Below are 27,306 nucleotides of genomic sequence, written 5' to 3'. Positions count from 1 at the left end.
TTAAATGCACAACTGACTCCAAACTGCCATTAAGTATGCTTTGTATTATAGGATATAAAAGCTACCCCCCCCCCATCTGTGGAATGTTAAGCTGACACCCAAGACAATCAAAGCCTCCCATATTCAATATCCCACTATTTTCTGGTTGTACCAAAAAATAAACAACCAGCAAATGATATCACCTCTTAAAAAAAAGCATTTACACTTAAAAAATGGGATGAGGTGGGATTCCCTCCTTTTTAAAAATGTTTCTAGAACTACTAAAAAACTTGCATTTACAAAGTAGTTGACAAAAATATTCCTCTGGATTGTACAAGAAGGGAGGCAGGGACCACTGATAGGACCAGGTGCGTGGTATTAATCAGACTTGGCTTCTTTCTCTCCTGCTTCATCAGAGGCTGTGCTCTCCTCGTTTTTAGTTTCTCCATTTTCTGCAGGTAAGTCTCCTTTAGTCTCTTGGTTAGCCACTTCGGCCTGTTTTCCCTTTGCTCCCCTTTTCCCTTTTATTTGCACTTTTTTGTCTGAAGATTTATCCTTTCCTGCCGCCTGTTTTGGCTTCGTTTCCACTCTTGCAGGAGCCGGTGTAGCTGACAACCTCGCCGATCTCCTCCTGGGCTCCTCCTTCGCCGCCCCCTCCTTGGAGCTGACCCTCTTGAGCATCGTGGCTGCGGGCCGCGCCGAGAGCCTTCGCGAAGCCGGGCTGCCTGGCCGCTGCCGCTCCTCCCGCCAATGAATATCCTTTAAGTGACTCTTTACCTACTTGTGTGTTTACCGATTCCTGACAATAGGATATGGGTATCTTCAAATCTGCAATTAGGTATCACCAAACTTTTCTCCAAAGTAATTGTATTAATTCACTTTCCCATCAAAAGCAATGGAGATTTGGGACTTCCCTGGTGGCCCAGTGGTAAAGAATCCGCCTTCCAACGCAGGGGACACGGGTTCAATCCCCCGTCAGGGAACTAAGATCCCACATGCCAATGGCAACTAAGCCCACGCGCCACAACTATTGAGCTCGCGCCCAACAACTGGAGAACCTGCGTGCCGCAAACTACAGATCCCACGCGCCCTGGAGCCTGCGCACCACAACTAGAGAGAGAAAACCCGCACGCGACAACTGGAGAGAAACCCCAGCGCCGAAATGAAGAGACCGCGCGCCACAACAAAAGATCCCGAATGCCTCAACGAAGATCCCATGTGCCGCAACTAAGACCCAACGCAGCCAAGAAGCAAATAAAATAAATATTTTTTAAAAAGCAATGGAAATTTCCCATTTTTCCTCCACATAGTTGGCAACATCTAAATTTTAACTTTGCCAGATGTATTAGCTTGTTATTACAAAACAAACAACTGAAAATCTCAGTATATAAAACAACAGGCATTTATTTATCACATGAGTCTGTGGGACACTCAGAGATGGCTGATCTAGGCTGGGCTAGCCCAGGTGGATTGCCTATATTACATGTTTCAAAGTTGGTATTACGATCATACTCATTTAACAGAGCAGAAACTTTTAAAGCAAACCTCAGGTATTAGAAAATGACATTTTAAAACTCAATATCTAACATTTTTAGGAAATTTTTGTATCTACGTTCATATGTAACAATGATCTCTTCCTTTTCATAATACATATTTAATTTTGAAATTAAGATTTACATTAGCCTCATAAAAGAACTTCGGGAGTTTTTCCTCTACAAATATTAGAATATCTATATAAGATAGAGGTTATCTGGTCCTTGAAGGTGTGGTATTTGTGGGGTTTTTTGCCATGTAAATTTGGGTTATGTTGTTAGATGCATAAAGATTATAAGGGTCAGAATTCTGATTTTTTTCTATCCCTTTACTTACAATCTTTCAGTGACACTGTGTTTTAGATGTTTCTCTTATAAATAACATGTGGCCACATTTTGTATTAGTTTTTCAATTTGAAAATACTACTTCCATGTATTGTGATTACTGAAATATTTGGATTTATTCTTTATCTTAACTTATGCTTTTGTATCTTCTTTTATGTATCTTTTATTCTCTCTTTTCCTATATTCTATTTTTCTTACTGTGTTTTTCTCCACCTATTGGTTTGAAAATTGTACATACTATATAGTTTTACCCCTATATTTAAAAAATAATCATTGACAAAGTCTAATTAGTATCTCTATCCTCCTCCCCCTCAATACAAGGATGCTAAGGATGCTAAAATGTTTCTGATTTCCTTCTCCCATCTTCTACGTTTTGCTGTCATACTGTTTTTAACCCCCTCCAAATTAGTCATCATCATTACAATAATTTCTTTTACAGTCAGTGCTTAAGATTTATCAACATGTTCATTTTTTTTTTGAGTTAGAACTTTTTCTTGCTGCCCTCTCCTTCCTTCTGTATTCAATTTTCTTCTTGCTGAGGTATACCCTTTATTTGCCTTCAAAGTAAGGGTCTGTGAATGGCAAATTGATAAGTCTTAATTTTTCTGAAAATATCTTTATTTTATTCTCAACTAATACTTTAACAAGGTATAAAATGCTAAGTTGACAATTATTTTCTCTAAGCAATTTGAAGATATTTTTCTATCTTTTTCTGATATCTTTTGTTTCAGATGAGAAGGTAATTGTTAGTATAACTGGTGTTCTTTAGTTTTTGCTCTACAATTGGTTTAAAATTTTCTATTTGCTTTAATGTTGAACAGTTTCTCTATGGTTTGTTTAAATGTGGATTGTTTTTATTTATCCTGTTCAGGATAAATAAATATGTTAAATATGAGGACTTGTCTTTCTTGTCAATTCTGGAAAATCTCAACCATTATTTTATGGTAATATTGCATCTCCCATTCGCTTCTTCTAAGCTGTCATTAGATAGATATTGCTGTACTTTCTCATTCTATCTCCCATGTCTCCTAAGCATTCTTATATTTTCCTTCCTTATCTCTTGGTTCTGTATTCTGGGTGATTTGACCAGATCATCTTCCAATTCACTAATTCTCATTTCAGCAGTTTAATCCAACCGTTAAAGAAAAAAAAAAAATCAATGAACATTTCATTTATAGTTCTTTTTCTTCTCTTATCCTGTCATGTTCTTTCATTAAGGTTTTATTCCTTCTTTTATCTCTTTGTTTATTTAAAAATGATTAGTTTTATGGTATCTTTCAGATTAGGTTTCTTATCTCCTGTTCTTAGAAGGACAATTTTCTTCTTTGTTACATCTGTTGACTATCCTCACAGTTCATAATGTGAGCACATCTTCGCTGAGGTTTTTTGATTCTTTAAAAAATACTTCCTTAACAGGAGCTCACAAAGCCCTAAGTTTTGTGGTAGAGAACAGTTTTGGCATTGGCTTCTGTCAGGGTCCTAAGGGTTTTAGGATTAAAATTAAGAATGAATTTTTCTCATTCTTTCACAAAACAGTAGCCCTTTGAGACTAGGCTTTATGCAGGGGGCTGCCTGTGGACCCAAAGGCACAATTTTTGCTTCAAGTGAGTATTAAAACCCCAGGCACCAAGGCTAATATTCTGTGGTGTCATTTCCTGCTTTTGACTATGGTTTTGAGCTGTTGCTGGCATTAAAACAAAACTGGATTTCCCTTTTATTCCTTTAATCAAGGCTATGATTATTTTTTTTGTTCATAATACTTAATCTTATATTGGAAGAGCAGGGCTCATTCATATCAGCTCTGTCTTTTATGCTGCTAGAAATCTGCCAAAGGAGCCTTATTGAGGGCTAATCTACATTTACTCTTAAGTCTAATAACCTAATATTCACTTTATCTGTGTCTATATAACATGTGTAGATACCACAGTTAGTCTGTGATTTCTGAGTGCTATGAAGGAATCTAGAATTCACTTGTAAGATATAACAACTAGAAAATGATTTGAAGTAGAACAGCCAATTATAGAAGCAAAGAAAAAGATCTAAGGGAAAAACAATATGAAATAGCATGTATAAGCACAAAAATTCATGTTCTCACAACCTAGATTTCATAAATGCTGATGTTTTGCCACGTTTGTTTTACCTCTCTGAAACATTCCACTCTCTCACTTCCTATTTTAATCCACCGTAATCTTCTGGTTCTCCTTACCCTGGGAATATTCCTTTGGTGGTTCTGATTTTTCCATATGTCCCCTAGATGTTTTGCCTCTACATGCTTCCCTGGATTTAGGTATCAAATGTACACCAAGGTCTCTAATAGTTATATCTCTAATTTTCATCTCTTAAATTCTATATTATCGGACTTCCCTGGTGATCCAGTGGTAAAGAATCCGCCTTACAATGCAGGGGACTTGGGTTCAATCCCCGGTCGGGAAACTAAGATCCCACATGCCGTGGGGCAGCTAAGCCCGCATACGACAACTACTGAGCTTGCGCACCTCAACGAGAGAGCCCACATGCCACAAACTTCAGAGCCCACGCACTCTGGAGCCTGCGTGCCACAACTAGAGAGAGAAAACTCGCATGCCACAACTAGAGAGAAACCTGTGAGCCACATCTAGAGAGGAGCCCGAGCGCCACAACGAAGAGACCGTGCACCACAACAAAGAGGCCGTGCGCAGCAACGAAAAGGCCGCATGCTGCAACTAAGACCCAATGCAGCCAAAAAAAAAAAAAAAAAAAAAAATTTACGTTATCGCTGAATGTTTCCTTCCACTGGCATCATAAACTTGGCATGTCTCAAACTGATTATATATCTTCCTTTCTCCCAAACTGTCATGTCCTAACTGTGCTCTTTGTTATCTCTGTTAATGGCATCTGCCTCTTCCAACCACCCACTAGTCATTTTTAGTCTCCCAGCCCCACCCTTGCTGTATAGCCCATCAGTTGATAAATCTTGAAGATTCAAGAAGGTTCACATAGTCTCTCCTCCAGTCTCTACTTTCCCTGCTAGCTACCTAATTCAGGGCTTCATTATCTCTTACTTAGCCTATGGCAATAACTTTCTAGTTAGTCCTTCTCCTCTCTTTGACCTTTTGCATAATGATAGTCAAACATTTCTATGATACAGACTTAAAAGTATCACTGAACTACTTACAAAATATGACTTAAACATCTTAATCTCACATTCAAGAACTATGACTTGGCTGCAACCCACTTTTATAAACTTATTTCCCTTTACCATTTCAAGCATCCTTTGCAGTTAAACTACATTACTCACTCTGTCTGGTAATATGCTCTGAAGAGTCTCCTCTCAAGAGTGCTTTATATCACGCAAGTTCCTGTCTGTGGAATGTTTCTCCCCACCCCACTTCCAAATCCTTCATAATGCTTTTGTTTTTTTTCTAGGTGGAAGTAATCTTGCCATCTGCTGAACTGTAAAAGTTCTTTAACCTTCTCACAAAGCTGTTATAGTAAACCTCAAAATATGCTTATTTAGGTCTCTGTCTTACCTTTCCAACTGGATAATATAGTGGCAGTAGCTAAGAGCATGGATTCTCAAGCTAGTGAAGTAGGTTTGAATCATGGTTTTGTCACTTATTAGCTAACTAATTTGGAAAAAGTTATTTTACCTCTCTGTACGTCAGTTTTCTCCTGCGTAAAATGAAGAAAATAGTGTAGACCACATGGTGTTGCTGTGAGGACTGAGTTATATATAAAGTTCATAGAATAGTATCAGACACATAGTAGCCACTTAATAAATGCTATCTAATATTAAGGACAAAATTGGGTACGTCTTATTTATCATTGTATCACCCAGTCACATTATTTCCCACATAGCAGGCAGTCAGCAAGTTGTTTTTTTTCTAATTGGAAAAAATTAAAACCAATAGAATACTAGGTAGTTCAAGGCACTATACACTCAAATATAAGATTAAGTGGTACAGAAATAGTGCTATAAGAATTCAGAGGGCTTCCCTGGTGGCGCAGTGGGCTTCCCTGGTGGCGCAGTGGTTGAGAATCTGCCTGCCAATGCAGGGGACGCGGGTTCGAGCCCTGGTCTGGGAAGATCCCACATGCCGCGGAGCAACTCGGCCCGTGAGCCACAATTACTGAGCCTGCGCGTCTGGAGCCTGTGCTCGGCAACAAGAGGCCGCGATAGTGAGAGGCCCGCGCACCGCAATGAAGAGTGGCCCCCGCACCGCGATGAAGAGTGGTCCCCGCTTGCCACAACTAGAGAAAGCCCTCGCACAGAAACGAAGACCCAACAAAGCCATACATACATACATACATACATAAAAAGAATGTAAGCAGAGAAGAATAGCATTAAAATAAATAAATAAATAAATAAAATTAAAAAAAAAAAAAGAATTCAGATAAGGGAAGTAAGATGAGTAAGAAAATAGGAAAGAGTGACTCCCCAGTGAAATTGTATTTTAAAAGTTCTAATCAGAGAGAAGCAAACAGGATGAACTGATAGGATAATAGTTAAGAAACTATTAGCAGTCATGAGGTCATGAGATACTGGACTAGGATGGTTAGCACTGAGGGATTTCAAAGGGAGGGATAGAAACAGAGAGAGAAAACAAAGCCAGAATAAACTGGGTTTATAAAAACAGGAAGAAGTAAAAACAAAAAACAAAAAAACAAAATACACAAACTCAGTTGCATTTCTATACACTAATAATGAACAATCTGAAAAGGAAATTATGAAACAATTCCTTTTATAATAGCATCAAAAGGGATAAAATACTTAGGAATTAACCAAAGAGGTGAAAGACATGTACAATACAAACTACAAAACATTGTTGAAAGAAATTAAAGACATAAGTAAATAGAAAGACATCCCATGTTCATGGACTAAAAGACAATATTGTTAAATATGAATTTTACCCAAAGCAATCTACAGATTCAAAAAAATCTCCACCAAGGGCTTCCCTGGTGGTGCAGTGGTTAAGAATCTACCTCCCAATGCAGGGGACACGGGTTCAAGCCCTGGTCCAGGAAGATCCCATATACCGTGGAGCAACTAAGCCCGTGCACCACAACTACTGAAGCCCGCGAGCCACAACTACTGAAGCCCTCACGCCTAGAGCCCGTGCTCTGAAACAAGAGAAGCCATTGCAATGAGAAGCCCATGCACCACAATGAAGAGTAGCCCCCGCTCTCCCCAACTTATCTCCATAAAATTCATATGGAATCTCAAGTGAACCCAAAAGCCAAAGCCATCTTGAAAAGGAAAAGAAGCTAGAGCATTCACACTTCCTTATTTCAAAACTTACTACAAAGCTACAGTCATCAAAAGAGTGTGGGGACTTCCCTGGTGGTGCAGTGGTTAAAAATCTGCCTGCCAATGCAGGGGACATGTTTCAGGGCCTCGATTCCTGGTCTGAGAAGATCTCACATGCCGCGGAGCAACTAAGCCCGTGCGCCACAACTACTGAGCCTGCACTCTAGAGCCCGGGAGCCACAACTACTGAGCCCATGTGCCACAGCTACTGGAGCCCGCATGCCCTAGAGCCCGTACTCTGCAACAAGAGAAGCCACTGCAATGAGAAGCCTGTGCACCGCAAGGAAGAGTAGCCCCCGCTCGCTGCAACCAGAGAAAGCCCGCACACAGCAATTAAGACCCAATGCAGCCAAAAAATAAATTAAATTTAAAAAAATTAATTAAAAAAAAAACAAGAGTGTGGTACTGGCATAAAGACAGACATACAGACCAGTGGAATAGAACAGACAGCCCAGAAATGAACCCTCACATATATGGTCAAATGATTTTTGACAGGGTGCCAAGACCATTTAATAGGAAAAGGAAGTCTTTTCAACAAATTCTGCTGAGATTATGTATAATATGTAAAAGAATGAAGCTGAACTCTTAACTTGAATAGTATACAAAAAAATTAATGCAAAATGGATCAACAATTTAAATATAAGAACTAAAACGATAAAATTCATGGAAGAAAGCAAAAGGGTAAAGTTCAAGACCTAGAACTTGAGAGTGGATTCATAGCTATAGTACCAAAAGCCACAAATGAAAAAGTAGATAAATTGGACTTCATCAAAATTTTAAAAGTTTGTGCACGAAAGGACATTTTTAAGAAAGTGAAAAGAAAACCTCAGAATGGGAGAAAATATTTGTGAATCATCATCATATATCTGATAAGCAAATCACATATCCAATATGCAGAACATACAATGAACTTAATAACAAAAAGACAACCCACTTCAAAAAAAGAGCATTTCTCTAAAGAAGATACTTATGGCTAACAAGCACATGACAGGATGCTCAGCATTATAAGTCAAACCCACTATGAGATACCACCTCACACCCTAGGATGGCTTAACAACAACAGGAACAACAACAGAAAATAACAAGTGTTGATGAGGATATGTGAAAAAATGAAATTCTTGTACACTGCTGGTAAAAGAGTTCAGCTGCTATGGAAAACAGATTAGGGGCTCCTCAAAAAGCTAAATATAGAATTATCATATATCCCCATCAATTCCACTCAGGTATGTACTCAAAGGATTTGAAAACAGGTACTCAAACAAATACATGTACACACATGTTCATTACAGCACTGCCCCCAGCATCCAAAAGGTAGAATCAGTCCAAACATCCATCAGTTGAAGAATGGATAAACAGATTGTGGTATACACATACAATGGAATGTTATTCACCCATAAAAAGGACTGATACATGCTACAATGTGGATGAACATCAAAACGTGCTAAGTGAAAGAAGCCAGAAACAAAAGTTCACATACTGTATGATTCCATTTATAAGAAATATTCAGGGACTTCCCTGGTGGCGCAGTGGTCAAGAATCCACCTGCCAATGCAGGGGACACGGGTTCGAGCCCTGGTCCGGGAAGATCCCACATGCCGCGGAGCAACTAAGCCCATGCGCCACAACTACTGAGCCTGTGCTCTGGAGCCCGCGAGCCACAACTACTGAGCCCGCGTGCCACAACTACTGAAGCCCATGTGCCTAGAGCCCGTGCTCTGCAACGAGACAAGAAACCACAATGAGAAGCCTGCACACCGCAATGAAGAGTAGCCCTCGCTGGCCGCAACTAGAGAGAGCCCGTGCGCAGCAACGAAGACCCAACACAGCCAACAATAAAAATAAATAAATTTATAAAAAAAAGAAAGAAAGAAATATTCAAAATAGGTACATCCACAGAGACAAAATGAAGATTACTGGTTGCTATAGGCTGGTGGGGACAGGGGTAGGGAATAGGGAGCAACTGCCTAATGGGTACAGAGTTTCCTTTTGGGGTGATGAAGTGTTTTGGTGCCAGACAGAGGTGGTTGTACAACAATGTGAACGTAAATGCTACTGAAGAGTTCTCTTTTAAAAGGTTAATTTTATGTTATGTGAATTTCTCCTCAATTAAAAAAATAAAAAAATTGTTCAAAAAACCCACATTGGTATACCACCCACTAGAAGAGCTAAAATGAAAAAAAGACATAAATACCAACTGTGGGCAGGGATATGGAACAACAGGAACTCTCATAAATTGGTGTGTATGCATACATTGGTTATAATTACTTCGTAAAACTGGCAGTAATCTACTAGAGCTGAATTATATGCACACCCTAGCACAATGCCTAGTAGGTGCTCAATAAATGTTTATTGATTGAACTAATGAAGTTCCCACTGTTTTTTTAGGCACTGTGCTAAGACCCTGGGACATAAAAATGAAAAGTCATGGTTCTCTCTCCTAATAAACAGACATTTAAATAATTATAATAACAGTATACAGATGGCCCTCTGTATCTGTGGGTTTCACATGTGCAGATTCAATCAACTCCGGATTGAAAATAATCAGAAAAAAAAATTCTAGAAAGTTCCCAAAAGACAAAACTTGAATTTGCTGCATGATAGCAACTGTTTACACAGCATTTACATTGTAGGTACAACTATTTACATAGCATTTACATTGTATTAGGTATTATAAAGTAATCCAGAGATTGAAGTATACAGAAGGATGTACATAGGTTATATGCAAATACTACACAAATAAAGGGACTTGAGCATCTGTGTGGATTTGGGTGTCCTGGGGTTGGGAGCGGTGTCCTGGAACCAGTCCCCTCGGAATACTGAGGGGTGACCACATTTACACTGTAGGGGAGCACAGTGTATTGGTTTTAGAGTCAGACAGACCATTTAAGCCCTGGCTCCACTACTGACTAGTTAGCTATGATTACAGGCAAATCTGAACTTTATTTCCGTATCATTTCTGGAATTTCTTTTCTTTCTACTCCCACTCCACGGTTTCAGTCTACTGCTGCTAGAGTCGTCTTTCTAAAACAGAACACATTGGGAATCCCCTGGCAGTCCAGTGGTTAGGACTTGGAACTTTCACTGCTGGGCCCTGGTTCAATCCCTGGTTGGGGAACTAAGATCCCACAGGCCGCGTGGCATGGCCAGAAAAAAAAAAAGAAAACTCAGAGCACATCACCACCTCACTCCTTCCAGCTCAAAATCCAAAGATTCCCTACTACCTAAAATATAAAATGTAAACTTCTTAGCCTGGCATTCAAAAACTTGTGTATTTTGTTACCTACCTGTCCTTCCAGCCTCAGGTCACAGTCTACTCCCACTGTGTTCTGGAAGCCAGACACAATGGTCTGCCATCTTATCCTGAACATGTTTTGAAATGTCTTACCTTTGTGTCTTTGCTCAACATGTCTTTCTTCCAAGAATTCACTCTCCTCTCTACTTTAAGTATCTCTGAGTCATGAGAAAGTGATTTTCATGGTATATTGATAAAGGGTCTTCTACACGTAACCCTTTATCATGGGAGAGAATAAACTGATCCACGCAACCAATGAATAAATTAGCAGTCAGGGACACACTCTGGCCTTGTGGGCATTTTATTCAGGTAGAGGAAGTTATTATTTTCTCAATACTAACCATACTGTTGTACCAGAGTTATCTCTTCTTAAAAGAACGACACTGGAAAACTGCTTTTCTGGTCCAGAAACTTGAATCTAATCCAGTATCAAAATAAATTGGCCCTCCCAGAGAAATGGAAATAAGAACACAAATAAACAAATGGGACCTAATGAAACTTAAAAGCTTTTGCACAGCAAAGGAAACCATAAACAAGACGAAAAGACAACCATCAGAATGGGAGAAAATATTTGCAAATGAAGCAACTGACAAAGGATTAATCTCCAAGATTTACAAGCAGCTCATGCAGCTCAATAACAAAAAAATGAACAACCCAATCCAAAAATGGGCAGAAGACCTAAATAGACATTTCTCCAAAGAAGATATACAGATGGCCTACAGACACATGAAAGAATGCTCAACATCATTAATCATTAGAGAAATGCAAATCAAAACTACAATGAGATATCATCTCACACCGGTCAGAATGGTCATCATCAAAAAATCTACAAACAATAAATGCTGGAGAGGGTGTGGAGGAAAGGGAACTCTCTTGCACTGTTGGTGGGAGTGTAAATTGATACAGCCACTATGGAGAACAGGATGGAGGTTCCTTAAAAAACTACAAATAGAACTACCATACGATCCAGCAATCCCACTACTGGGCATATACCCTGAGAAAACCATAGTTCAAAAAGAGTCATGTACCAAAATGTTCATTGCAGCTCTATTTACAATAGCCAGGACATGGAAGCAACCTAAATGTCCATCGACAGATGAATGGATAAAGAAGATGTGGCACATATATACAATGGAATATTACTCAGCCATAAAAAGAAATGAAATGGAGGTATTTGTAATGAGGTGGATGGAGTTAGAGTCTGTCATACAGAGTGAAGTAAGTCAGAAAGAGAAAAACAAATACAGTATGCTAACACATATATACGGAATCTAAGGGAAAAAAAAAAAAAGCCATGAAGAACCAAGGGGAAAGACGGGAATAAAGACACAGACCTACTAGAGAATGGACTTGAGGATATTGGGAGGGGGTGGGGTGAGATGTGACAGGGTGAGAGAGTGTCATGGACATATATACACTACCAAATGTAAAATAGATAGCTAGTGGGAAGCAGCCGCATAGCACAGGGAGATCAGCTCGGTGCTTTGTGACCACCTAGAGGGGTGGGATGGGGAGGGTGGGAGGGAGGGAGATGCAAGAGGGAAGAGATATGGGAACATATTGTATATGTATAACTGATTAACTTTGTTATAAAGCAGAAGCTAACACACTCTTGTAAGGCAATTATACTTCAATAAAGATGTTTAAAAAAAATAAATAAATAAATAAATAAATAAATAAATTGGCCCTATCCCTGTGACTCCTAGTGGTGAATATAGTGAGATACTCCCAGGAACTTTAATCTCATGGAAGTAAGATTATCTTTTGAAAGATAAACACACAAAGGATAAGAACATGTAATGGTATTGAGTAATGGAGTGAAGTAAATTAGTGGGATCAGTTTAATTCAACAAGTGAATTCAATTCAATTAATATTTACCCTATAGACACTACAGGGGATATAAAATGAAAAGGGTATGAGCACGACCATCAGGTGGTTTATAGTGGAGGAGAGGAACAACATAAGTGACCAGGTAGTTATAATAGAAGAATTATATCTCAGCTTATTCCTAAAAAATACCTACTTATATTATTAATGAGACTGGATGCAAGGGAAACAATACAAAACACAAAAACTAAATCCTATACTACAGAATACAGAAAAAAACCCTTACATTATAAAAGGAAGATGAGAAACAAATGTGGATTTTTAAAAACTCTCTCTCCATAGGTATGCCTAATTATATTTTAAATATTATCAAAATTTTACTTTTATGATTCATCTTTTCTATGATCTCCTTCCCTCTGCAAAAAAAAAATTCAAATTTAAGTATTTTTTCTATAACATCATAATCCTAAGACAAAAGTCGTTTATTTAGAGATACAGAAAAAGAAACAAGGAAATAGTATTCAGCTAATCAGTAATATGATGTCAGACTAAAACTAGTAGCATATTAGTTGTCAGGAAGTGGAAAGGATTCTCAGATTTCAAAGCAACGTGGATGTGATAAGATTCAAGGCAGAAGAGAGCAGGTGGTGTGGTAGCAGTCATTAATTATCAGGTACCTGGGCTTAACGAAAGACCCACTGTAAAGACTTATCAATTATCTTAGCATTCTTCAAACTGACTGTAAACTGTTGCCACTGTAGAAAGTTTCTAAGAAGAAAATAAATTTATAAATAAAAGTTAAAGTCAAACAGCCATCACAAAATAAATGACTGTTTAAAACAAAGTTTCTCAGCTATCTAGGAAAAAGTCTTAAGACATTATGAAACTAAAGACAGTGTTAGAGAATATTAGTAGAATAACACATGCTGGTAATCACCCACCTGAACCATAAAACCATTAATTCTTTTAGAAAATTATCTAATTAAGATTAATTTTATTGAAGGGCTACGATGTGTCTGCCACTCTTACGTATGTTTCATTTAATTCTCATAGTATTCTTTGTTGTCTACTCACGTATGTACTTGAATATATGCATGAATGTGATATACACAAACTGATATATAAATCTGGTGTCCACACAAAAGTAGTTTCTTATGTTGTGCTTTCATTTTATCTTAGTCTGTAAAACTGAAGACTGTGATATTCATTTTCTTTTCCCACTCAGAGAAAACTTCTATAACAAGATGAGTTACTAAGAATTTAATACAGCAGGATATAAAAACCTGCTGTATTGTTTACTTTTTACTGCTTAAAAGAAATGTGTCCTAGTTCAGAACTATCCAGTGCATACCGAAGCCATTAGGCTCCAACTGTGTGTGAAGAGATGAGGGTGGAAAAGAAAATCTGAGTGCAAATGGAAGCATTGAAGAAAAGAGCAAGACAACTGGGGGGGATAGAAGAGTTCCTAAAATTGGTAACAGGATACGATGACATACTTGCACTTGGAGGCGAGCTTGAGAGCGGTGGTGGCGAGGCCCCTGGTTAGCTCGGCATGAGGACAGCAGTTGCCAGTGGGCCTCTTGCTGTATCAGAGACTACAGACACCACACTGGCCAAAGCAGGAGGACAAGCAAAGGGGACTCACTTCAGAAGGAATTAGAGGGCATTCTCAGATAATCAACAAAGCAGTAATCTCAGACTGAGCGACTTCTTTTTGGAGAGACAACTGGGAAAGGGGCCAGGGCCCAAAGAATGACTAACAGTGGACTTCTCACAGACCCTGATGGGGAAGGGCTTAAAGTCAGAAACTTCTTTGGAAAAACTGAGAGATTTGACATCTTTTGTACTCTAGTGTTATCAAACAAGTTATACCTCTAAAAGAATCTTACAAAATATATGTGTTTAATATTTGTTGAAAGTGATTTTAGTAGACTTAAAACAGGATTTTAACAAAATAAGACTACCAGACACATAAATATCTCAGTTTTTCGTGATCTCAAATCTACTGGCCATTTTCTGTCTTGATGATCAAGAAAACCACGAAATGCACTTTTAACAGCACCATACAGTAAATCATTCATTGGGATGTCTTTTCTGCTATCCATTCTATAATAGTCAGAGACAATGTTTAAAAAGAGTTTTCCTTTTCTTCCTGAAGCTTTACTTAAGTGAGAAACAGCTTTATTACAAAGGGCCAATTCAGCAAAATATAAGATTTTCTAACAGGCAAAGTTCAAATTTATCTTCTGGAAAAGGCAGATATTCTAGATCTAATATGGCCATGGCCAAATTATTTTGAAAATATAATACACTTTAGAAAATGTATGTAAAACAATTTTATTAAAGGGTAAACTAATGAATGATGAAAATATTCAGCGGCAAGCTGCTATTATCAACGATGAACACAAACAGTTAACCGCTGGCTAACAGACTGGGACCTTTCACCGGAGACTTCAGCTGTTATCAAACTAATTACATTAAAAAGCTTTTAAAATGAAAACCCTGTTCTTACAAATAAAACAGATCTATCTAGGCAGTTTTAGATAGGTGACGATCTAGCAACAAAAAAATCTCACCAATACTCCAATGTACTTAGGGCTCGCTTCTTTTGGTTCTGTTGTTAAGACATGGGAAAGATAATCATTTTGAATGGTTTAAAGTCATCTTGCTAGGCAAGTAACAGGAAGGTAACAAATTAAATGACTTCAGGATAATATAATAGGTGCCTTAATAATAGAGACAAACTGATAAAAAGAAGCAGAAAACAGGCTGGTATTTATATCCTCTATATATCCCCTAAATACCAATAGTCAAATAATTTGCATAACTGTAGTGAATCTCGGAGGCAGACGAAGGATGGCTGAATCAGACATACAGTAAAAGGTAAAGAAATGGAGTTTTCCCAAGGACAGTGGTGTGCTGGAGCCCACTTAAACCAGCTCATGAGAGCCAACTGCCAACGTTTCAGGAACTGTGTGAGCCAGTTATTAAATGTATCCATTATTAAAAATTAAATTATATAAACTTTTAATTAAATTATACTAAAAAAGGTAATAGTCAAAACTCATTGCTTCCTATTTTACATTTTATTATTATGTATGCCTTTGAGGATATTCACACCTAGTGTATCTACATGATGGAAATATTACAGAATGGTAAACTACTGCTCCACATCTCTTCCCAACTCCACTTTCAGTGACTTCATGTTGATAATTTCAAATCAGCCATGATGAGAGTAAATTACCAGTAAAATTGGCAAATGCTACAAATTGAGGCTTCTTTTTTCCCTCCAAAGAATCAATTTTTAAAAATTCACCAACCTACCAGTACCATGGGGTATTCTAAAAATATTTATAAGGATGGCTGGTTTAAAAGCAGTAACACTGTGAAATACTTGAAAAACTACTTCCTGAAAAATCATTGATGACAAATAGGGAATATTATCTTAAATGCTACTAAAATATAAATTAGATCAATCCTGGAATACTCCAGAATATAAATAAATGACTTTTTATTTTATAAAGAAAAATATGCCACCCATCTTTGACTGCTATGACTCTGGGGGTTTAATTTTGGTTTGGACTCATTCTAAACAGAAATGAAGAGGATGTGGCATAAGGGCAGAATAAGAAACCACCAAGAGTCATTGTTGAATACTTCGCAGGCCCATGCTCACAGCTCTAAGTGTTACCATCAACATTTTTAAATAGGAACAGCATTCTGGAAGTTGTTTTCCTGATGAAGATACATGCCCTTCTTTTCCACTTAAATAACTTTCTCCTGTTTACATTCACACACCTACTCAAGTATCACTTTTCTGACAATAATCTGATTTTGTTTCTGTTGTTTTTGTTTACTCACTTTTCTGTACTCACCATAACTCTTTCAAAACATTAAGTTTTTGTGTATATGGAATAATGTGAAACTGAGGAGGGCAGCCATGTTTCTTAGAACTTTAGGGTTTTTCCAAGATGCCTTGCCTCATGGGGTGAGGAAGAGGCCATATGGATGGGACTCTAGCCTCCCTCATTTTGACATTAACCAGAGAAGCTCAGCCTTTTGTAGCTGTCTTTCATATATTGAGGTTATGTGTAAAATGTCACTAGGAAGGAAGGAAGGAAGGGAGGGAGGGAGGGAGGGACGGAGGTGGAAAGAGAGAAGAAAAGAAAACCAGTGTGTTAGAGAACTTAGGTACACCAATGTTTGAGTGTGTGTCTGCATATGCATGCATATGTACCACCTGTAATTATGCAAGGTGTGTTTGTGTGTGTTTTGGGAGGAACAGCTATAGGTAGATTGGGTCCATTCATGGTTAAAACACAAGTGCATTTTTAACTGAATTATATGCATTATATTTTATATATACACCTACACAAAGATCTAATTGATTTAAATTACTGGTATTCGAGGTTTTTTAAATTAAAATTTAAAGTTACAGAGTATGTAGATAATCTAGGTTTTAAAGTGAACAAGAAAACAATTCTAAGTTTTGAATCTTCACATAATTACATATGTGTTTTAAAAAATAATTTCATGTGTTGTATATTTTTTATAAAACAAGGGCAACACTATCTCTCAAAACAAACAGAAACAAAGAACACTTTACAGAGATAAATAAAATGAGAAGTCCCTGAGATAGTAAATTTTTAGACAATAAAACACATTGCTGGTTGGAATACTGTCTTTTCAAGAATACAGCCAAACACCTTTCAAACTAAATAGTCTTTCAAGTTTGAAAAGGGAAAATAAATAAATTCATTGATTTAAATTACTAGAAATGCATTTACTTTAAAGACCTTTTCTTTTCTTTTTTCCTACAGCAAGTAAATCAATCAAAGAGTAAAGAGGAAAGTGCAATAATGACTGTAAGACAAGGGTTCAAGGAAGATGAAATACTGGCTGTATGGAAGATGTGTGTTCCACAGACTTTGTTCTGAGGTCTTCCATCCCAATACTAATCAGGCCCCATCTAGCTTAGTTTATGAAATCTGACATGGGTACAGCCTATGGCAATAAGGATGCAGGATAGTGATTTTATTTCTTATTTTATTCATTGCAGCCCCAGGGAGAGAGATAACAAGAACAGGAATGAAATCCAAGTCTCCTACATAAAACACTGCAGAACATTACCACTAGGTCACCAGAGGGAAAAAGAAGAAACTATTTTATTTTAAAAGAGTTTATTTGTTGTAGTATTTATGGTGGAAAATTATTTTGTTTGACTTACCAATGACTCATTAAAACCTCACTTTTATTAATCATATACATGGATTGTTTTCGCACAAAAAATGTTTGACATCTGCTCATTGGACTTAAAAAACTACATTGTTTCAGAAATTGAAAAAAAAATGACTATCACCAACTTAACTTATAATGTCGGGCAATTATAATCAGAAATAACTTTTTATATTTCACTTTTTATGTAATATTCCTACTATTTGGATACTTGTCATCTTTTACTTATTGCTTTAAAGTGCTACAGGCACTGCCACTAATGAAAGCTGTGGCAAATTCTGGGAGAAATTACCTGGGTTTGACCCTTTCAAGAGCTTAAGAAGGTTAAGAAATTCCATAGATGGATTCATGCCTAATGTACTTACACTGGTTGAGCCATATAAAATTCCTGATATTTGAATGTTTTTACCCTAAAAACAGCAATGCCTATGATAGACCTAAATATTGTACAGTGCCCCTGATAATCAAACACCCCTGCAAATGGAAAAATGTTACCAGGGTTCTTGTGAGAGTTAAATGAGCAACTCAATGTTCAGTAGGACATAGGACAATATCTGACACAACATGTCAAGAATGATGATGATAATGATAAAAATTTGTATTTCCCCTATTTGACATGGAATTATCAGTAAAGTCAACAGCTAGCTTTCTGCTATGGTATTTTCCTTATGCAATTTGTCTATATGAGCTATACAGAGGTATAGCCTCTGTCTACGGTCATTTGCCACCATGTCATATGCCCAGGGTAACCTTTCCTAGAAGTTCATCTCTCCATTACATCATTTTACAGCAATATTTTGTGAGAGTTTACAAACATGGTACTTAAAACCTTTCCGAATATATACTGGACGAAACAAAAACTAGTTAGGGAGATTATTGGAGAAGCTCTTGAACAAAGTTAGTCAACTTCTTAATACAAACAGCAGAGAGGTCAACTGGGACATATGTTTCTCTTCATTTGGTTTCTACTAATAAAAGGACAAAAGAAAAATTTTAATGTAGATGAAAACTTTGAAAATGACAGGAAGATCCCAAAGAAGGCTAGAATAAAAGGAAAATTTTGGTTTAGGGTTTCTCAGTTTACAAAATGTTTTAACATACATACTTTTATCTCTAAGGTAGAAAGAGCAGATAATTTCACACTCTTTGTATGGTGTTAAGTAATAAGAAAACAAAAACCCGGATCATATAGGTAATAAACAGTGATGCTAAAACTAGAACTTAGGTCTTCAAATCTTAAGAATCCAGTATTTTGTCTCCCACTCCCCCCATTATTATGGTCTCTCAGCAGAAGTCACCATGATAAATTACTCTGAACACTTGATCAATTTAACAAGTATCTACTGAGAGTATAATGTGTGCACATTTCTACAGTCAGTTCAACCAAAGAAACCATAGGTAAAAATTCTAATGAGAAAAGAATACAAGCTTTGAAACAAAGGAATCCAGGAAATGAAATGCTGTATCATCACACAGTTCTACACACAAAAAACTCATGTATGACTTCATTTGAACTACTTACATATGCAATGACCTTATTTACAAATGTCACTTTCTCAGGTACTGGGAGTTAGGGCTTTAACATATAAATTTTAGGGGGACACAGCTCAACACATAACACACAAAATACACACAAAAAAATAGATGAAGTAAAGGGTCAAAGGTCATTTTATTGTCTGGGGAGTAGCAACAGAAACTCATGCAATACTATAATAAGAGGCATATTGAATACTTCATATTATCCACAAAAGGAAGACTAAAAGAGTGTATAATGACATCAAGTTTATAGAACGGAGAAATGGAAATTAAAAATTAATCCAAAAGAAAGCAAGAGAGGAAACAGATAAAGAGGGACAAATAGAAAGCAAATACTAAGATGATAAATTTGAACCCCAAAATATCACTAATTATACTAAATATAGATGAATTAAATGCTCATCCCAAATTCCTAAAATGGTAGACGTAAATAATAAAAGAACTATATACAAACGGAAGGCAGAAACAGAAAGATAGCTGGAAAATACCTATCTTTTAGGAAAATAAACATGAGTTGAAGAGGAAATCACAAGGAAAATTAGACTGTTTTGAACTGAATGAAAATGAATACATAATATCAAAATTTGTGGGATACAGCTAAAATACAAATATATAAATATTAAAAATACCGAATATAAAGCTCTACATTTAAATAATTCAGTGTTCAGAAAAAACTTACAGCATTAATACTTAGAAAGGAAGGAAGTTCTCAAATCAATGACCTAAACATCCACCTTAAGAAACTAGAAAAAGAGCAAATTAAACCCCAAATAAGTAGAAGACAGGAAAAAATTAATAGCGGAAATCAATGAACACAAGACTAAAAAACAACAGAGGAAAATCAATGAAACCAAAAGCTGATTTCTAAAGAAAATCAGTAAAATGGATGTACTTCTAGAGATCCTGACCAAAAATAAAACAGAAGACACAAATTACCAATATCAGAAATGAAAGAGACATCACAACAGATATTAAAATGATAATAAGGGAATATTATAAACAACTTATTCCAGTATATTCAACAATTTGGATAAAACAGTCAAATCCCTTCAAAAAGAAAAACAGCCAAAGCTACCTTAAGAAAAAAATAGATGGAATTCCACACAAATGCTTGTAGAAAAGAGAAGAGGAAGGAACACTTCCCAATGCATTCTATGAGGCCAGTATTACCTGATATGAAGAGGACACAAAACCATTAAAATATAACAAAATTGTAGGCCTATCCTTCATGAAAGCTACTAGGACTAATAAGTGAGTATAGCAAAGTTACAGGATAAAAGGCTAATATACAAAAATTAATTGTATTTCGATATACTCACATCAGAAACTGAAATTAAAAATACAATTCAGAATAGTATAAAATATGAAATATTTACGTATAAATTTGACAAAATATGTTCCTAAGAGAAATTAAAGGAGACTTAAATAAAATAAGAGATATACCTTGTTAATGGATCAAAAGACTCAATACTGGGACTTCCCTGGTGGCGCAGTGGTTAAGAATCCGCCTGCCAATGCAGCGTACATGGGTTTGAGCCCTGGTCCGGGAATATCCCACATGCTGCGGAGCAACTAAGCCCGTGCGCCACAACTACTGAGCCTGCGCTCTAGAGCCTGTGCTCCGCAACAAGAGAAGCCACCTCAACAAGAAGCCCACGCACTGCAACAAAGAGTAGCCCCCGCTCGCCGCAACTAGAGAAAGCCCGTTTGCAGCAACAAAGACCCAAGACAGCCAAAAAAAAAAAAAAACCTCAGTATTGTTACGATGTGAAATCTCCCCAAATTTATCCACAGATCAATTCAACTGCAATAAAAATTCCAGCAGAATCTTTTGTACAAATTGACAACTTGATTTTAAATTTTATAAAGAAATGTAAAGAACTAGAATAGCCAATACAATTTTGAAAAGAAGATAACAGTGGGAGGATTTATACTATCTGATTTCAAGGTTTATTATATAGCTTATTATCAAGACAAATTGTATTGGTGTAAATATAGACATACAGATTAAAAAAACAGAATAGAGAGCCCAGTAATAAACCAACACATACACAGTCAATTATTTTCAACAAAGGTCCCATGCCAATTGAATGGGAAAAGTATAACCTTTTTAACAAATGGGGCTACTGGATAGCTGAATGTCAAACAAACAAAAACCACCTCAATGCTTACCTCCCACTATATACAAAAATTAACTTGAAATCTCACAGACCTAAATTTAAGAGCTAAAATTGTAAAACTTCTAAATGGAAACATGGAAGAAACTCTCAGTAACTTTGGGTTTGGTAAAGACTTCTTAATTTGGACAGAAAAAGAATTTAGTATAAAAGAAAATATTTAATAAACCGAACATCTGAATTTAAAACTTTTGCTCTTCAAAAGACACTATTACTAAAATAAAAAGCAAGTTAGGGTGCTTCCCTGGTGGCACAGTGGTTAAGAATCCACCTGCCAACGCAGGGGACACAGGTTCGATCCCTGGTCCAGGAAGATCCCACATGCCATGGAGCAACTAAGCCCATGCGCCACAACTATTGAGCCCATGAGCTACAACTAGTGAAGCCCATGCACCTAGAGCCCATGCTCCGCAGCAAGAAAAGCCACCACAATGAGAAGCCCACGTGCCGCAACAAAGACTAGCCCCCGTTTGCCACAGCTAGAGAAAGCCCGCGCGCAGCAACGATGACCCAACGCAGCCAAAAACAAATAAATAATTTATATATTAAAAAAAGCAAGTTATAAACAAGAAGATATTTGCAAAACATATAGGTGACAAAAGTGTGCAAAATATGTAGAGAACTTTAAACTCAATTATAAGACAAGCATGGGCCATAGATTTCAAGAGAGACTTCATAAAAAAGATATTCTAATGGAAAATAAACAGATAAAAAGATGCTCAGCATTATTAATCATTAGAGAACTGCAAATTAGAATCACAATGAGATAGTCCTACACATCCACTAGAATGGCAAAAAGAGTGTTAACAGCAAAGGTTGGCCAAGATGTGGAGCAACTGCAACTCTTACACATTGCTGGTGGGAATGTAAAATTAATAGCCACTCTGGAAATCAGTTTGGCAACTTTTAAAATATTTAGATATACACACATCACACCTTCCAGTCATTTTACTACATGGTATTTACCCAAGAGAAATGAAGGCATAAGTCCACACAAAGACATGTACAATGAATCTTCATAGAAGACTCATTTATAATGGCCAGAAACTAGAAACAAATCAAATGTCTATCAACTAATAAATTTTAAAAACTGTAGCGTACCCATACAATAGAATACTACTCGGCACTAAAAAGGGAAAACTATAGAAACATGAATAAATCTCAAAACACAGTATGCACTGTATGCTCCTATATACATAATATGTTAGATCATGCAAACTAACCCACTATGGATTATTATTCAGTGATAAAAAGAAACAAACTACTGATACACTCAAACACTTGGAGGTATCTTAAGGGCATAATATGAGTAAAAAAAAAAAAAGTCAAGCTGAGCACCTAAATCTATAAAGCAAATATTAACAGAATAAAGGGAAAAATAGACAGCAATACAATAATAGTAGGAAACATTAATACCCCACTTGTATCAATGGGTAGATCATCCAGACAGAAAATCAATACGGAAGACTAGCCTTAAGTGACATGTTAGACCAGATTGAATTAATAACATATACAGGACATTCCATCCAAAAGCAACAGAATACACATTCTTCTCAAGTACACATGGATCTCCAGGACAGACGAGATGTTAATTAGCCCACAAAACAAGTCCTAAATTTAAGAAGATTGAAATCATATCAAGCACCTTTTCCTACCACAATGGTATTGACATTAGAAATCAACTACAAGAAGAAAGCAAAACTCACAGATGTATGGTGATTAAGCACATGATCATCTGAATAGATGCATTTGACAAAACTGGACAAAAACATTCATTTATGGTAAAATCTCTCAACAAAGTGTGTATAGAGGGAATGCACCACAACATAATAAAGGCCGTATGTGACAAGCCCAAAGCTAACATCACACTGAACACATGAAAAGATGCTCAGCATCACTAATCAACAGGGAAATGCAAATCAAAACCATAATGAGATATCATCTCACACTTGTTAGAATGGCTATTATCAAAAAGACAAGAAATAACAAGTGGTGGCAGGGATATGGAGAAAAGGGAGCTCTTATGCACTGTTGGTGGGAATGTATAGTGGTCCAACCACTAAGGAAATCAGTACAGAGATTCCTCAAAAAATTAAAAATAGAACTACGATATGATCTAGAAGTTCCACTTCTGGGTATTTATCCAAAGAAAGTGAAAACACTAATTTGAAAAGATATATGCACCCCAGTGTTTGCTGCAGACTATTTACAATAGCCAAGATATGGAAAGGACTTCAGTGTCCTTTGATGGATGAATGGATATAGAAAATGTGACACACACATCCACAGACACACACAGGAATATTATTCAGCCATAAAAAGAAGGAAATCGTACCATTTGTGACAACATGGATGGACCTTGAGGGCATATGCTAAGTAAAATAAATCAGGTAGAGAAAGACAAATACCAGATGATCTCACTTTTTTAGAGGAATCTTAACAAAAACAAACAAAAACCATAAAAACTAAGCTCAAAAAAAAAGAGAAAAGACTGTTTTTTTTCTTTTTTTTATAACTTTACTTATTTATTTGTTTTTATTTTTGGCTGTGTGGGGTCTTCATTGCCGCGCGCGGGCTTTCTCTAGTTGCGGTGAGCGGGGGCTACTCTTTGTTGTGGTGCGCAGGCTTCTCACTGCAGTGGCTTCTCTTGTTGCGGAGCACGGGCTCTAGGCACGCGGGCTTCCGTAGTTGTGGCTCACGGGCTCTAGAGCGCAGGCTCAGTAGTTGTGGCGCATAGGCTTAGTTGCTCTGCAGCACGTGGGATCTTCCTGGACCAGGGCTGGAACCCCTGTCCCCTGCATTGGCAGGTGGATTCCTAACCACTGCGCCACCAGGGAAGGCCCAGACTGGTTTTTATAAGAGGTGTGGCTGTGGCAGTGAGGGGTGGATGAAATGGGTGAAAGGGTACGAATAAATAAGTCATGCGGATGTCATGTACAGCATGGTGACTATACTTAATAACACTGTACTGCATATTTGAAAGTTGCTAGGAGAGTAGATCTTAAAAGTTCTCATCACAAAAAAAATTTTTGTAACTATGTGTGGTGATGGGTGTTAACTATACTTACTGTGGTGATTCCTTTGCAATACATACAAAGTCAAGGGACTTCCCTGGTGGTGCAGTGGTTAAGAATCCGCCTGCCAACTCAGGGGACATGGGTTTGAGCCCTGGTCCCACGTGCCGCAGAGCAACTAAGCCCATGCGCCACAACTACTGAGCCTGCACTCTAGAGCCCGCACACCACAACTACTGAGCCTGTGTGCCACAACTACGGAAGCCCGCATGCCTAGAGCCCATGCTCCGTAACAAGAGAAGCCACCGCAACGAGAACCCTGCGCACCACAATGAAGAGTAGCCCCCACTCGCCATAACTAGAGAAAGCCTGCGCACAGCAACAAGGACCCAACACAGCCAAAAATAAATAAATAAAAATAAATTTATAAAAAAAAAATACATACAAAGTCGAATCATGTTGTAAATATGAAACTAATATGTTATATGCCAATTACACCTCACTAAAAAAAAGAAAGGAATAAAAATGAAAAGGCATTAAAAAATGTCTACCTCAAGAGGTCACACAATGAATGATTCCGTTTATATAATGTTCTCAAAATGACAAAACTCTTGAGAAAGAATAAATTAACGGTTGTCAGAGGTTAAGGATGGTGGGAAGGTGATGGGTGTGAATATAAAGAAGAATGAGTGATATATTTGTGTTCTGTATCTCGACTAGTTCTATATCTTTATTGCAGTGGTTGTTACATTAATCTACACATGTGATAAAATGGCATACAACTATACACAGCCATTGTACTTAATGTCAATTTCTGGTTTTGAAATTGTATTGTAGTTACATAAGATATAACTATCAGGGAAAACTGGGTTAAAGGTACATTAGAATTCTGTGTACTATCAAATCATATCAAATCAAATGGGTTTAAGAAAGCAAAGTGGTTTAATATTAGAAAAACAATCTATATAATTCATCTCATTAACAAAATAAAGGTTAAAAAGCTATAATCATAACTGACACAAAAAATATTTGATAACATTTTACAACATTCATTTTTAATAAATACAAATTCTTAGCAAATCTAGGAAGAAATTTTGATTTTTAAAATTCACAGTGTGACGTTAACAAAAATGGCAGAGTAAGGAACTCCAAATCTACTCTCTTTATAAAAGCAACAAAAAAATGGTCAGAATCTATCAGAATCAAGTTTTTCTAAACTCTGGAAATTAATCAAAGGCTTGCGGTACTATGGGTAACATGTACTAAAGAAAGCTGATTCTTGATAAGAACAGCAACCTTTGTGCTACATTAACTTACCCCAGTCTTATTCCCTGTTCCACAACTCAGCACTGCCTATGAAAATAACAACCATATTCTTGATTGTGGAGGGAGCAGAATGAACTAATTTTCAAGGAACTGTAATCATTTGTTTTGATCTGTTTCGTGGTTCCTTGGAAGACCGATCAAAAGGCTTGTCTTTATTTTGCCTAACTGAAAACTGGCCTAATGCTAAAAGCTCTTCCCTGGGGGCATTTTGGGAAAATGGTTACTGTCTAGTATCTTAGCCACCGCTTCCTGAGGCAACAGAAAAAAGCTGGGCAAACAACAGATTAACCAAAAAGCTTGAGAAGAAAGGCTGAGGAATAAGATGCTCTGAGAATCTAGGCCACGTGCATGCTCAAGGCTGTGAGCATGGTCAGAAAAGACCTGAGAAGGACTTTTCTCACCTGCTGTTGATCTTGAGGCTCTTTGGAAGCAGAAAGTAAAAGCTAAAGCAGAATTGTCAACTGCCTGACTGGGTGTGGAAGCTGAGCCCCAACACATACACAGAGCCCATGGCAAAGACTGAAAGAAATTTTGGCTCCAGGCATTCAAGGAAATCTCTGTCCAATTATTAGCTGATCACTAAGCTAATTGAATAGAGACTTCGGTGGCTACACAAAACAAAGGAAACAGAGTTTGTAGAATTAGTACAGAAAAGTCAGTAAACAAACAAACAACAACTACAATAAGCCAAACATAACAATAAATCCTGGAAAGGGGAGAGAATCTGATTTTTTCAGAGCTGCAACTAATAACAGTCACAATACCCAGTCTTCAACAGGAACAACGATAATTGCCATACCTGCAAAGAAACAATACAGTATGGCCCAAATATTTAAATCAATATTTAATATTGATTGATCAATATTTAAATCAGCTATTTTAAATATTCAACAAGCTAAAGGAAACCATGCCCAAAAAAACTAAAGGAAAGTATGAGAACAATGTGTCACCTAGTTGAGAATAAATCAATAAATAGGTAGAAATTATTAAAAGGAATAAAATAGAAATTCTGAGGGTGAAAAGTACAATAACAAATTAAGAATTCACTAGAGGGGCTCAAAAGCAGATTTGAACAGGCAGAAAAAGAATCAGAAAACTGACAAATAAACCCACTGAGATTATCTGTTCTGAAGAACAGAAAGAAAAGAGAATTAAGAAAAATAAGCAAAGTCTCAGAGGCCTGTGGGATACCATTAAACATATCAACATATGCTTAATACGAGTAACAGAAAGGTGAAAGGAGGAAGGGGAAGGGGGGTGAGAGAGAAAGAGAGAGAATATTTGAAGAATAATGGTCAAAACTTCTAAAATTTGAAGCTCAATGAACTCCAAAAGGATAAACTCACAGGAATCCACATCTACATACATCACAATCAAACTGATCAAAAGCTAAAGACAAAGAAAGAATCTTCAAAACAGGAAAGGACAAGTAACTCATCATGTACAAGCGATCATCAATAAGATTAACATCTGATTTCTAATCAGAAACCAGAAGGTAGTGGGATGATGTACTCAAAGTGCCGAAAGAAAAGAACAGTCAAACCAAAATTATTTATCTGGCAAAACTATCCTTCAAAAATGAAGGAAAAATTTTGACATTCCCAGATAAACAAAAAGTGAGAGAGTTTGTTGCTAGCAGTCTGGCCCTACAAGTGCTTAAAGGGACTCCTTCAGAATGAAATGAAGGGACATTAGACAGTTACTCAATGGCATATGAAGAAATAAACACCAGGATAGGTGTTTTTGTATTTACAC

The 27,306-nt window shown here is 37.0% G+C and overlaps 2 protein-coding genes across 2 annotated transcripts in view; both read right to left on the bottom strand.

Moving 5' to 3' along the window:
* The window catches only part of DNAJC1 (DnaJ heat shock protein family (Hsp40) member C1), a 196,804-nt gene that overhangs the window by 51,836 nt on the left and 117,662 nt on the right, over positions 1–27,306 (bottom strand). The gene's annotated exons all lie outside the window — the stretch shown is intronic.
* Positions 358–660, bottom strand: LOC118890011 (non-histone chromosomal protein HMG-14-like). The gene has a single exon (XM_036842229.1). It carries the CDS (start codon positions 658–660, stop codon positions 358–360), a length of 303 nt encoding a protein of 100 aa, XP_036698124.1.

This window comes from Balaenoptera musculus, chromosome 2 (assembly GCF_009873245.2).
Source record: "Balaenoptera musculus isolate JJ_BM4_2016_0621 chromosome 2, mBalMus1.pri.v3, whole genome shotgun sequence".
Lineage (NCBI taxonomy): Eukaryota > Metazoa > Chordata > Mammalia > Artiodactyla > Balaenopteridae > Balaenoptera > Balaenoptera musculus.
Note: the sequence above shows the minus strand (reverse complement) of the source record. Positions and strands in the feature narration are given on the sequence as shown.

Bases quoted from the DNA above. Each gene is read 5' to 3' on its own strand.
- LOC118890011 (XM_036842229.1), bottom strand. From the start codon at position 660: ATGCTCAAGAGGGTCAGCTCCAAGGAGGGGGCGGCGAAGGAGGAGCCC.